This window comes from Lipophrys pholis (assembly GCF_963383615.2).
Source record: "Lipophrys pholis genome assembly, chromosome: 7".
Taxonomy (NCBI): domain Eukaryota; kingdom Metazoa; phylum Chordata; class Actinopteri; order Blenniiformes; family Blenniidae; genus Lipophrys; species Lipophrys pholis.
Window position 1 is genome coordinate 11,597,101 of NC_137638.1, and position 14,012 is coordinate 11,611,112.

The following is a 14,012-nucleotide window of genomic DNA, read 5'->3' on the forward strand; positions in this document are numbered from 1 at the left end:
GCCGATCATGTTCATAATCCCAACACCGTGTAAGAGAAAAGATTTAAAACGCGAAAGTATACACCGCGGTATTTGTAAGCGATCTAATCATATTAAATAAGTATTTGGATTTTTTTTTTTATGCGCGAACACAACGCCAAACAGAGGCGGTAGTTACGTTTGCACCACGGTTTCTGATTGGTCCATGAACGCCTCCCTCGCCTGATCTGCAGCCGAGAGGTGGTGAAAATGAAAGACGTCTCACTCCAACACTGTTTCTGCAGACTGTAGTCCACGTTCACCCTAACACAGGTCCACGGAGGCTTGCATTATTGTTGCACTGTAGCTGCAATACTGTGTCACCTGAAAGCATTATATTTTTTTCTCTCACTCTTATTGCCTACCCTCTCTAACCAATAATGTGAAAAATAATAATTGGATCAGTGTGAGGATGCACAGTGGTGTAATGGTTAGTATTCTTAACCTATATAAGCAGATCTGGGCATCAAAAGGCCTGGGGGCCAAAGGTGACCTTTGGGATTTACTTGACCGGCCCTCAGGGTTTCACTGGAAAATTGTTAATCAAATTAAAGTTACTGTTTATTACGCACGTATTACTTCATTACATTTAAATGGTCTTTATTTCACAGGTTATTGTGCAGACTGTCTACATTGAGTCTGCATTCCCTTTCTTTTTGTTTTTTCCCCAGGTACACAGTCTAAAAACATGCATTTGTGAAAGTGGACATCACTTTAAATTGTCATTAGGTGACAGTGAACTTATGTTGCTCTCTGTCTTTCTGTGTTTGTCTTTCAATGGACTGGTGGCATGTTCAGGGTGGAACCGGCAATAGGAATAGACTGAGCATCAGTAGAATACCCATGGGTTTTCTACTGGGTACTCCAGTTTCCAGTCCAAAACTCCGCACAGAATCGACTCCTTGCCTGGAACTGATTTAGGTATGAAGTTTCTGTGTGATGAGTACTCACCACGGCTCTAATGGTCCACTGAGCTTCATGCTGTCATAAAATCCTTGAAAGTCCTTGAAGCGTGATTTAAGATCTTCACCTTTATAGGGGGGCAAACAATGGCAACATGCAAAACTGACTCTTTCCAGGTATTGTTAGAATCCATCCCTACAAAATATTGCAATGTCTGTTGATTTCTGAAGTTGCTTGAAAATGTGGATGCCATAAAAAGGTTACATATTCAGCAATGGCACTAAATATATACCTATACTTACTGATTGTGCAACAGGTGATTTACATCTACAGAGCTGACAAAGCAGGTTCCATCCTTGACAGATTCACAGGGAAAACACAGACATTCTCACACCGACAGGCCATTCAGAGACACCCAAATAGTCCGAAATGCCTGTTTTTCTGGACTGTGGAAAGAAACCAGAGTACCTGGAGAAACTCCACTTACACACATGCTCCGTACAGAAAGACTGCCAAATCTAGCATGGATAGAGTGGATAACATAAAATTACAGATGCTGTTTCCTTTGTGCATCAATAAAAATGAGACAAAAGAAAAAAACTAGACAAGAGAGAGCGTGGACTCAAACCAGTTAATTTCTCCCTACGAGGTGACCACTACACCCAATTTATTTAATTTTTAATCTTTGCTTAAACATAATAATGAACCTATTGAATGATCGGCCTGATGCGAGAGTTCCTTGAAGGGTGCAGGTGCAGTAGCAGAAGAAATCTGAGAGTCAGTAAGTTGCTTTTTTTTCTGACATAGTTTTTTTCACTTTAGATTTTCTTTTTTGAACAAGTGATGAATTGAATGGATGGTCAAGTTTTTAATTGATAAGGACACATCTTTCCATCTCAAATTTGCTCATCAATTTCAGATACATCAAAATAATAAATCAGGCTTTAGGGCAACAACCACAAAACAGAAGTTGTAGTTTATATTTCAGTAAAATATTGTGAGTTATCAGTGAGATCATCTGAGAGGGGCTGCCTGGGGTTGACGCCCACTCGCACAGCGCTGAGGTTTTGCTTGCAGTACGGAGTGACTCCTCGCTGCACATGTAGACGATACTTGCTGGGTGTCTACACACACACACACACACACACACACACACACACACACACACACACACAACACTTACGCATGTACAGAGAGCGTGTGACCTTTCAGTGCGGCTGCCTGGAGAGGCTGCACACGCATACATACACACTGTCATCACGGTCCGCAGCTCCAACACGACGCGTCCAGCGCCGACCCAGCCGCATGAATCCACCCTAAATGGGTTTATCACAACACCAGCCGTTACTCTCGTCTCTTCCGTTTACCTCGACCGATTGCTTTGGATGGATTATCTCGTTCACGTCTCACCGAGAAGCCTTACAACGCCCAGTCCGCAGCGGCAGCCATAGCTCGGTCACTGACGCTGGAGGTGAGCGGGTTTGTCATCGGATGTCTGCCATTACAGTGAGCCTGCTAGGCTAGGCTAGGCTAGGCTAAGCTAACAGGCTAGGTTAGCAGAGGGCCTTTGGTTGTCATACTGCGTTAAGTTTAAACTCGCTGTATTTTGGAGAGTCAGTCAGTTTTCAACCTCGCCGTGTTTGTGTCACGATATTTATCGCCTTTTAAGATGGAATTGTCGTGTCACTTTTTGCCTCAACATCAGTGGAAATTTACCGAAACCTTGCGGCGTTTCCTTTAAGTTGAGCTTCGAGTCTCGTCTGTGTCATAGCCGTATTTATTCTTTCACGTCAGCCTCGGCAGACGTGCTTCGTGTAACACTTGATCATTTCCCGCAGGTTGACTGTGTTTGTGTTGGGTAAGAAACCCGACGAGAGCCGCTGTTGTTATGTAATAACGAGCTCGCGCTCCCGTTGTGCGCATGCTAATGTTAGCACAGTGTCATTGTAGCGCGGCTCACCTGCCAAACATACCGCCGCTCTGTCAGGACATCTGTTCGGGACATTGTGTGAATTATCAGGGCGCACAACACTGCTGCTTTCTGGTGTGGCTTTGCAGTCGAGTCGCCGCTGCAGAGGCGACCGCAGGTTGACCATATCGAGCAGTTGGTAACCGGACCCCTGAACACTGTGCTTGGTCTGTGTGTGTGTGTTTCACAGAAAACTGCAGCCAGCTTCTGCAATGGCGGTGTTCAGTCACCAGGTGCTCCTTGCCGTCTCACGGTCCAGGTAAGTCAGCAGCAAGTGATCGCATTTGTTTCTTGTCAATGTGGGGAATCGCAGGAGGAGAAGAGTTGGGAGTCTCCTCCTGGCTGGGTTTACCAAACGTTCTGTTTACATGGAGTCAGTGGAGCTTATGACAAAGTTGGGAGTCTCCAAGCTCCTGTACTGATTCATCAGTATAGAGGTAACCTCATTACTCCCTGGAAAGTCTGATCTAATTTCCATAATGTTGACCCAAACTTTACAGGACCTTTGATTTTCTTTACATTACCAAGGAACAATTATTCTTATGTGCAGCCTGGGACTGCAAAGTTATAATCCATTAAGACCCAAAGCAACACTAAACTTCTCTTTAGAGTGGCTTTTGTTTGAAACACTCATGAATAAAGTGAAACAATCTTGCATCCGGCTCTGAAAGGAAAGGAGCGCTGGTGTAAACAAACATTAAGGGGTTTGTGTAAATGTTAGTTTATTAATTCATGTAATAAACAATGGTTAAATATATCCACAGTTGTTGCTTAGTAATCATAAAAACATGGATGAAAGTGATGGGCTCAGATGTGTCCACCAACAAATTGAGACTGTTTCTGTTGTTAAGGATAAATATAAATGATTTTAGGAGTCGGCTCTCACACCACGTTGTGTGTTCAGCTCCAGGCAGTGTTTATGGTGACAAAGAGTTAATAGATCAGTTGCTACTGTGCAGTTTAGTCATTTGACATCAGACATGAACTGAACCAGAAATCTATCTATTTGGTTGGTGGGAAGAAAAAAAAAAAAAAAAAAGGTTTCCTACGAGCATCTCGAAACAGAAGCTTGACAGATGACGGTGTGGAGTCATGATGATTCACTGAATATTCTTGGATTGAAAAGGAGCACAGATTTGTTTCACAGAAGTGTTTACCTAACGAGCGTGTGAACATGTGCTACTGTGACTAACAGTTTTTCAGCCACCCTTTTGGCTACTCTGCTCTTCAAACACACATGATGGAAATAATACTGGAATATATCATTTCTGTTTTGGGCAGATTTGATCCAAACAGTATTTTATTTCGTAGTTTTTAGTGAGGAAAAAATAACACTCTCTCCCCAGTCATCCTTTTTTCTCCCTTCTAGTTAATTATTCCCTCTGGCATATGGTTTTGTTTGACAGACTGATGCTCACTGAAGAAAGATGTTACTTTACGTACTCAGCTGGATAATCATTAAGCCGACATTGGAACATGTTACATAAATGTATATCAGGGTACTTTTAAAGCTGCCGACCTTGCAGAGAGTGAGGAGACTGTTTGATAATCAGCAAGACAACAATGTAATAAAAGCAGTGCACTTAGAATTACCTCAGTGATCTTTGCAAAATAACAGAAGGAAGGTTCAGCACAGGAACATTAAAGACGACACTTGCATCGTCGTCCAAATTCAGAATCAGTGGAGGTAGTAGCACATTCTCAAAAGGTTTTCACAAATAAATTGAATTAATACTTAAATAAACAAAGTTGAAAACAACAGAGGAAAATAAGTCACAGCCACTTCCTTATTCGGACAAATATTCTGTCCATTTTGTTGATGTAAACGTCTTTCCTTAATCTGAAGAGGAAGGTTGATCTTTCCCTCTCATGAATCTCAATGATGATTTCAGTCCAGTTTTCCACTGAAGGTGGGTTTGCGTGTAACTGTTTAGGAATAATTACTTTCTTTGCTGCTATTGTTAATATTTTTAGGAGGTGTCTGTCCTTCCCTCTTATTCCTTCTGGTATTTTTTTTTATTTCTCCCATCGCTCTTTGATATAGCGTGTAGTGTCCCCTTTCCTTTATAATTCCTTAATAGAGTTTTGAGACTATTGATATTGGGCTACTAGTATATCCCCGTCATTATTTGTATGACTTTATTAGGTTCTGTGGTTGTCTCAATTTTCTTTCTTTCTTCTGCCATATTTGTAAAAATCAGAAAAATCGAATATTTCCTAATTATGTTGACTCTTTAGTGTCTGAAAATCCCGTCGCTTGTTCTTTTAATTATTGTGCAGAATTTTGTTTTACCTTGATTAGTCCAGTATTTGGTTTGAACTCTGTATCCAATGAGATCCATTTCATTTTTTTAGTTTTTATTTTGCATCCACAGATTTCACTGTTTAAATATATCAAACCATGTCTGGTAGGGTAAATAGGTCAAAACTATTCAGATGATCCTGATTCGTCAGTGGTAGTTTGTCATCTTCAATAATTACATTATTTTTCCATCTCCTTCTATTTGGCCTCATAACGGCTGTCACATAGTGGGTTTATTATTCTTAGTTGATCTTCATAATAGTAGTCTGTTAAATGAAGGAGTGACATACCTCCTCTTTCCTTACTGATGGTTAATGTGCTGTATTTTAATTCTTGGTTTCCTCCCATTCAAAATAAATCTAGAAATTAATTTGTCCCATTTTTTAAATTGACTGGATGGAATTTTGATTGGGGCCGAGTAGTGTTGGCAAAATTTAAATCTTTATTAGTTCTTACACTGAGGTGCAGGAGTGATATTGTTTATTTGCCAAAGTGTTCTTCAATTACCTTGTGTACAGTTTAAGTTGTTCTTGCATCAGTCATTAGTACTCTGTGTTAACCAAATGCCAGGTAGTTGATTGGTTTCTGAGACCAGTTAATTTATAAAATGTTGTTTTCTCTGTCAACAGGGGATCGTATCTATTATCCAAAAGACACGGTTGCTCCTCCTTGTCTTCTAAAGCCTACCTCCATATAGACCCTCCCCGGCACGTCTCCGCTTCGTTCCCACTCAGGCACTCCCGATATGGCCACGTCCACTGCTTCCGCAGCCACGCCCTCGACCGTGGTCACGCCTCCGCCCTACTCGCCCGATCTCTACACAGCTCAGGCGTTTGGCTTCAGGACGTAAAGCAGGAGGACACCAAGGCCTCGCCGGCTCCTGTCCAGGATGCTTCCCCGGGAGCTAAAAAGGACTCTGTGGTCGCCGCGTCTCCTCCGGCTCAACCTCCAGCCGCTCCCACTCCAGCGTCCGCCACTGTTTCTTCTCACCAGGAGAAGGCCATTGTGAAAAAGGCTCTGTATCAGAGGATTGTGGATGAATTGAAGCATTATTATAATGGATTCCGGTTACTTGGCATCGACACCAACATCGCGGGCAGGATGGTGTGGAGGCTGCTGCACGGACAACTGCTCACACGCAGGGAGAGGAGACGGGTAAGAGACGATAAACGTACAACACTGCCAAGGATTTTCTAAATTTGTTCAATCGTTAAATGGTACCTGATGGTATGTGTCGTGCGTATGATCAATCCTGTGATTATGTGTATTTGAGAACCATGTAGTGTGTCAGGTGAACATTTCAATTTAATTCAGCACAGTGTGACAGCTTTCCTACGAATTTTACTTTTTGAAAAATTCTAGTTTTTGTTCTATATGAATTCCACTATGCTATTTCGAAGGTATCAGACAGTATATATTGATCTTTCCGTCTTCGGGTGGTAATTGAGGTACACGTCTTTATAAATGCTTCACAATTTAATACATTCATGTCAGTTGTCTTTAGCAATTCATCATAACATTACCATTAAGTTACCTCCAGGGGCTTGGCACACTACCAAACACTGTCAGCCTTTTGACCTCTGATTAATATCTTGAGTCCAAGAATAGAGGAATGGGTGAAGATTTATTGTTTCAAAAACATGTTGCAAACAGAAACCTCGAAGCAGAATATCATTTAAGAGAGAAACGATGGAATTTTAGAGGATACACACAATAGCATCTTGTATAAATAATTCAAGAGTAATTCTTGTGTTTGTGTATTTACTAAAAGCTGGGCCTAAAAAACTTCATCTTCTTGGGCACAATATAAAAAGTTGTAGATATCCGCAAGTGCTTCAATCTGCATATAATTCTAACTTTTAAATCTTTATACCCTACTTTGTTTCACAAAGTGTGTATGCACTTTGAGACTGTAATGGCAGTGAGAACATGCCATTGAATTGAGATCACGTAAAACAGTTTCACATTATACTGCATTTCATAAAGACAGTAAATTAAATAATAAATATCCATCAACATTTCCCCCGACGTCACTTTGTCCCTCTGTTTTCTTAACAGATGTATTTTTCACCTTTTCTTCTGAAGCCCTTATGTAGGTTATGTTTTGTGTTGTTTAAAAGCAATTTCTAACTAACCACATGACATAAAGTCATCATGTCTGCACAAGTGTGCATAAATATCAGGAAATTGTATATTTCTAGGTTTAAAATTTCTATTTTTAACATCAACCTGCTAATATTAGGTAAATGTGTCTGAAGAGGAACTTTTTAAGTGGATAAATTAGAGAACTAAGATTATAAAATACTCAGCTTTCTATATTTTGGGATGTTTTTTTTTTTTTTTCTTGGCTGACTTTCTGTCCTAAAAAACAGCAGATAAACATCGTCTTATCTCAGTTCTCGCTCTTGTATGTTCATCTATTTTTAACTCAAGCTGAGTCGGCTTGCATTGATCGCAACTGACATGTCGTCTATTCATCCTGCTGAGCAGCTTTTACAACTGATTAATGTGACGTTGTATTGATAGTTGTGAAACGTGAAGCCAGTCAGTTACAAGGTCCTTTTCTTGGGGGAGAAAACAATGCACTGGATGTGTGACAACCTGGTCGTGTGTCAGCGCCTATGCTGCGCCGGCGGTGTATGTTTCAAGCCCATCAGCATATAGCAATGGCTGTGGTGGATCAGTGAGAAAGGACATGGTGTTACCGTATGTCTCTTTGACTGATCGTTGTCCACACTGACGGGCAGACGCAGGGGCTCAAGCCGCGCACATGCCATGGTAAAACTATATTTGGACCATTTTAGAAGCGGACCTGCAAGCACGCGTAATGGAACTCACAGGGAGACATACGTTCACGGCCTGAATGTTCAATACACCACTGACACAGACTCTGACTGTCCACTGTTTATGACATCAGCACTGCCCAACTTTGTGATTTCAGCTGATGAGGACCTGTGCCGACCTCTTCCGCCTGGTGCCCTTCATAGTGTTTATCATCGTCCCGTTCATGGAGTTCCTGCTTCCCGTCTTCCTCAAGCTCTTCCCAGAGATGCTGCCCTCCACCTTTGAGACGGAGTCCAAGAAGGCATGTGTTCATGTACACACAGACAGAGACGTACACAGACACACACCCTGCCGCCTGAGTCACCTTGTGACAGGGTTCATGCTGATTACCTAATGTTGTCAGATAGGGCTGCTTCGCTGGAAACTTGAGGCCCCGAAGGAAACTTTACACTCTGTCTATTGTTTGGAGTTTCTCAAGCAGGGATACTGTTTCACTTTAAAAAGAAAGTTACTGATCTAAGAGCTGTCAGTGTTTCTGTGTCTGGTTATGAAGTCTATTTTCAAAACTAACCCTCCTGCCTTCATCGTGCAGGAGGAGAAGCAGAAAAAAGGTTTGGCTGCAAAGCTTGAGCTGGCCAAGTTTCTCCAAGAGACCATCGCTGAAATGGCCCGAAGGAACAAAGCTAAGGCTCAGACGGAGGACGAGACGCAGCGCTTCTCCACATACGTGCAGCAGGTAAGTTAGTAAAAGGAAACGTGTTGAGTGAATTTGACTGTACAAGTAGCACAGATTTGATCAAACATGCCTGACTGTGTTTTATTTTTAGAAAATTGGCAAATCTGGCAATTATTTTACCGTCCAATACGTGTGACTGTGTGTCGTCCTCAGGTTCGGGGCACAGGAGAGCAGCCCACCACGAAGGACATCGTCCGGTTTTCGAAGCTATTTGAGGACGAGTTGACGCTGGAGCATCTGGAGCGCCCCCAGTTGGTGGCTCTGTGCAAACTGTTGGAGCTGCAGCCCATCGGCACCAACAACTTGCTGCGTTTCCAGCTCATGATGCAGCTCAGAACCATCAAGTCCGATGACGAGGTGAGGGCGGGGACCTCGCAGCGTTGCTGTTGCGCCACATGCCCTGTGCTCGCTCAGCAGTTTTTGAAGTCCGCTCTGCATTTCTTCACAGATGATCGCAGCAGAGGGAGTCCCTGCTATGAGTGTGTCTGAGCTGCAGGCTGCATGTCGTAGTCGTGGGATGAGGTCTCTGGGTCTCACCACCGATCAGCTACATCAGCAGCTTCAGCAGGTAAGCCGCTCAGTGTTCATCTGTGCTACAAACATTTCCGTTGATTCTCAGTAGCTAAAGAGATCTAATAACTCGGAGTAGACTTGTGCTTTGAAAGTGGCAAACTCTGGATGTTCTCATCCACACAGTGGCTGGACTTGCACCTGAAGGAGAACGTGCCTCCATCCCTGCTGCTGCTCTCCAGAGCCATGTACCTCACAGACCTCAAACCCAAACCTCCCGTCATCCCGCCAGTGCCCAAACTAGAGGTTCGACCTTCACACCTCCCTTTAATTCTCACCACTGTACACATCCTTAGATGTCCAGGTCCAGGAAAAAAAAAAAAAAGAACAAGCTGCAGCGATTAACATTCCAGCTGTTAACAAGCTGCTTTGCAGGTCACTGACATTTGGTTCAGCCTTTGCTCTCATGGTGAAAACTGACTGTTTCGTAACCTTTTTGTTTCAGATTCTGCCATATATTAGTGTGTAATCTTCTAGATTATCAATATATTTATATATAAAAACATTCACCGATTACAAACAAAAAGGATACTGATGCCTTTTTCTCTGTCCAAGTGAAGTAACAATAAACTAAACACATTTTTATTGACACAGATTCGGCTACCGAACAGGAAATTACCTAGAGGAAGCCTGATGTGGTTTTCTTTTATCGAATGTTTGTTGTGTTTGTTGCAGAAAGCTGCAGCTCCACCCCCAGCGGAGAGTACAGGAGCGAACACACCCTCAGTCAGTACAGACGTGTTAAAGGACCCTGCACTCCTCCTGAAAGACAGACCGGTCAGTGAACGCATGAGGGGAGAAGGGCTGTGAGGGAAAATAGTCGTAACTACAGAGCCGCCTGAAAACAGTGGTTGTTGTTATATTGGGGTGATTTTACAACATTTATGAGGCATATATAGAATTTTAAAAGCCTTTATTGGATCAAATTATTACTGTAAGTTACAATCAGTTGCCTCATCTTTGCACGATTGGATAAAGGATTATTGTAGTTTGCCTAACATTCTAATATGGTAGCACAAGTTGAAAGTCCAAAAATGAAAGTAATCCCTCTTGGTCTTTGTGGGTTTCAGGTGGAGGAGATGAGAGATAAGGCTCCTGTGGTGTCAGACAAACCTCTGACTCCTGCTGAAGTCCTTCAGGTGAGTGCACGTTGTGCTCGGACCTGCAGCGGCCACAGAAAACCAGCAAGGGGTCGGATGCTGGGCAGGAATTTGTAATCCAGTTAGTTCTTCCTGCTTTGATCGCCTTCACATGACATGCTAATCTCCCACTGTGGGACAGAGCTGCACTTCTGGTCTAACTGCTCCCCTGTGGGACAGAAAGTTTCAAATACAATGGTGGAAGAGTGGAAGCCGGCAGGGAAATCAGATGAGTTTAGATCGACCAAAGTCCTAAGAAGCAGAGTAGAGACAATATCACTAGCAGAGGGTACTATTGGGAAACGGAGGCTTAATCTGTGTGAGCTTTAGAAATGTTCACATCTCTGAAGTGATCAGACACCGGCAGACATTTTCAAGGCCCAGTCTATTTTTCTGCTTCACAGGATTTCTTCTTATTTCATTTGGATTATCTCCCTGAATCCGGGCCTGAACAATATATAAACTAATTTTCTTTAGACATCATTATTGTGTTTTCACTTTGGGAGCAACATGTGGAAACTTCAGACGCAAATTAAATTGTAAAATATAATTGCGCCTCTAAAAGATGCAGTATCTGCATGAAGTTAAGAATATATCCGTTTCTTCCCTCATCAGTTCATTTCCACTGGTTTGTGCCGTTTTGAGGACCAAATGTAGAGTCTTCTTAGACAAGTGGATGTATTTGACTATGTAATTCCTTTACATTGACTCCATAATAACAATATAAAGTTAGTCACAATCTGAAGATGTATTTAAATATTTCTACTCCACATTGAGATAAGTGTAGTTTGTGGACTTGTGAAAACTGGCGATCCAACACTTCTGTTGCTTTAAACTTCAAATAATCCCAATATATATACAGTCACTGTTATTTATATAGAATATCAACCAATATGAACTTGTATTCCAAATGTCTTGTGAGTTTGATCTGGTGAGGTCATTCATAAGTGAAACAAGATTGTATTTTTGGGATCTTTGGTAAGTTTGAGAAGTTGAGCCGCTGCCCTCCAGGCTTCACCACGTCCAGGTCTGATCCCGTTTGTCACAAGTGCTTTTGCCCATCAGATCGTCTGTCATCACCTCTTAGTTTACACGCCGAAGACTGTAATTCATCTTTTGTGATCTCATTCTCAGGCTAAAGCAGCAACAGAAGTGACCCAGAAGAGCAAGATGAGTGCCAATGGTGTGTGAAGAGGAGCTGGACTCACACGGCCCCTGTGTCCTGGGGGGGAGAGGGGCTGACTCAGCACAGCCAAGTGATGGCCCGCGGCTCTGTACTGCTCCGTCAACGCTCCACACGAACACCTTCGTTTCTCATCATGGAGCCCGTCTCTCCTGCCGTAACTTTTCAGGAAAGTCCTGGTGCTGTTTGTGCTCCATCGTCTCACCCCCGGCGCTCACACTCGTACACTCCGACCTCTGGAACTCTGCTGACATTTCGCCGGACCTGCAGCCCAGACCGGGCCTCATTCTCCTCCTGTACATTTGTAAATACCATGTAAATGTTCGTCTGTCCTACGACCCAGAAAACAGCAGCTTTGTACAGTTTGCTATGCAAAGGCCAGATTCTCCCCCTCTCAGCGGTTTTATTTAGTTTTATTTGCAGAGGTTTTAAACTCGTGCAGGATATGAGCAAAGTCGCCCACTTTTCAGAAACACTGGACTTTTTGGTTCAGCTGCCCCGCCTTCATTTTTTTTTTTTTTACATTTTTGACCCAGCAAGCTTCGCCGTGCTCAGCTGCCCAGGCGAACACTGATAGATGACACATCCTGACCTGCCAGACTCGTGTCGATCAGCAGGTTTTGGAGCAGCTCCACCTCTCCGCTGAGTATTGCGAGCGTCACTTTGCTGCTGTTGTAATTATTGAATGAAGGCTGGCGCATTATTTTGACCAGATTCACTCCTTCAATGCAGAAGGGACTTTTAAACTGCAGTTGATCTCCAGTCGGAATCCACTGGGAGGACAAGTTGTAAAGAAAGAATCAGATTTTATTTGCATATAATAAAGTGTATGTACTGTATTTTAACAATATGACGCTAAAATGTCTTTAAGCTGAAACGAGAAAATACGTGGATGTTACCCAACATAGATATACTATTAATATGGAGGAGAGATTTTAAGCCTTTGAACCCGAAAGCCACAAATGAGATTAATGTTGTTATTTGTGGCAAAAAATAAAGAAATGTGTAGTGTTACAACCCGCTCTCACAGAAATAAGATCCTAAAAGTGAAAATTGTAAAGTTAAACACGCGGACCCACCCATGCGAGTGTTTTACGATGGTTAAAACTGTAACCCTGCCATTCCCATTTCTTCAATTTGGAGCGAGTGTCTCCACAGCGATACTGCTCTCTGCTGTTTATCCGTAGGCACCTGCTCGAAGTGGATGTCATACATGAAAGGATGCTTTTTAAAAGAGGACGGTGGAGATTTGTGCTATTGGTTTTACATATGTGCCTAAGGTTAAAGGGCAATTCTTTTGTTTTGTTTTTTTCCTTTCATGAGAAGACATATTTATGGAATTCTGCCACATTGGTTTGTTCTTTGATTTTAAAGCGCCTGGTTGCACCTTTTCTCTGTAGTGGAATGTCTCCTCTTCTTTGCCCCCATTTGGTCCAAACGAATCCCTTTATTTACAGTCACCAGGGTTGATATTGATGGATAAAGCCTCTCTTTAATCAGCTCGATGCTTGCAGTGTGAAGGAGATAAGCTAAATAAATCCTAAATAGTTATAGCTTCTTTTGCGGTGGAGCACAAATTGGATTTTATTTCGATATGAACTGATTTGCGACGATTCTCTTCTAAAAGAAAATTGTTAAAAGTCTCGTGACATTGTTCTGCTGCAGCATCATTGCTCTGTGTGTTACAGGGTCCCGTTCATCACTTCATCCTGTTAAGATTTTAGAAAAAAAGCTTTTCAGCCGTCAATATTTAGCAGCTTCAGTGTCTGACCTGCTGAGAAAAGCGGTCATGTGACTTGCTGACCTGATGAGTGAGAAGGTTTTGATAACTGGTACTGTATAATGAACAGATTGCACAGCGTAAACACAGTAGACTGAGCTGCATTGTTATCGCTCCTGTGGCACTCGGAGAATAAAGGTTTCCTGGGCGGGACGTCTTCATGTCCCAAATAATCTGCCTCATGGCGCCTGAGGCACAGTGTTCGATCACTTCTAAATCAAGAGCATCTCAGACCAGCAGGTGCTCCGGCTGTCTTGAAACTGTTTTTACTCTCTGCTCTCATGTACAAGTTCCTTTGCACTGCTGTCCAGGTGGAGTTTCCCCAACTTTAAAGCCCCACGCCGCTCTGCCATGGCCATTGAGTTTCAGGGTGATGATAAACAACCAGTTCAGATAATTAAAACGATGGAACCCTTTTATCATTGTCTCCTGTCTTTTTTGTCAACAATGATCATGAAAAGCAAATCAATTTCAGTCCATGCATTAAAAAGTCAAAATTCATTTATGATAAAAAGCACTTTATGACATTAACGAAGCCAAAATGGACACTACATGAATCCTTGAGCAGCTGATTTTTTTCCTCTTCCTGAATGGAGCTTGAGATACGTGGCGTGACAGAGGACTGAAA

At 42.5% G+C, this 14,012-nt stretch overlaps 1 protein-coding gene across 1 annotated transcript; it reads left to right on the plus strand.

The window, feature by feature from the left end:
- The first annotated feature begins 2,071 nt into the window (after positions 1–2,071).
- On the plus strand, positions 2,072–13,802 carry letm2 (leucine zipper-EF-hand containing transmembrane protein 2). Its single transcript, XM_080466907.1, has 11 exons — positions 2,072–2,392; positions 3,081–3,149; positions 5,822–6,347; positions 8,134–8,277; positions 8,569–8,712; positions 8,866–9,069; positions 9,161–9,280; positions 9,409–9,528; positions 9,958–10,059; positions 10,353–10,421; positions 11,556–13,802. Exons 2-11 carry the CDS (start codon positions 3,103–3,105, stop codon positions 11,610–11,612), a joined length of 1,533 nt encoding a protein of 510 aa, XP_080323033.1. The 5' UTR covers positions 2,072–2,392; positions 3,081–3,102; the 3' UTR covers positions 11,613–13,802.
- The last annotated feature ends 210 nt before the right edge of the window (positions 13,803–14,012 follow it).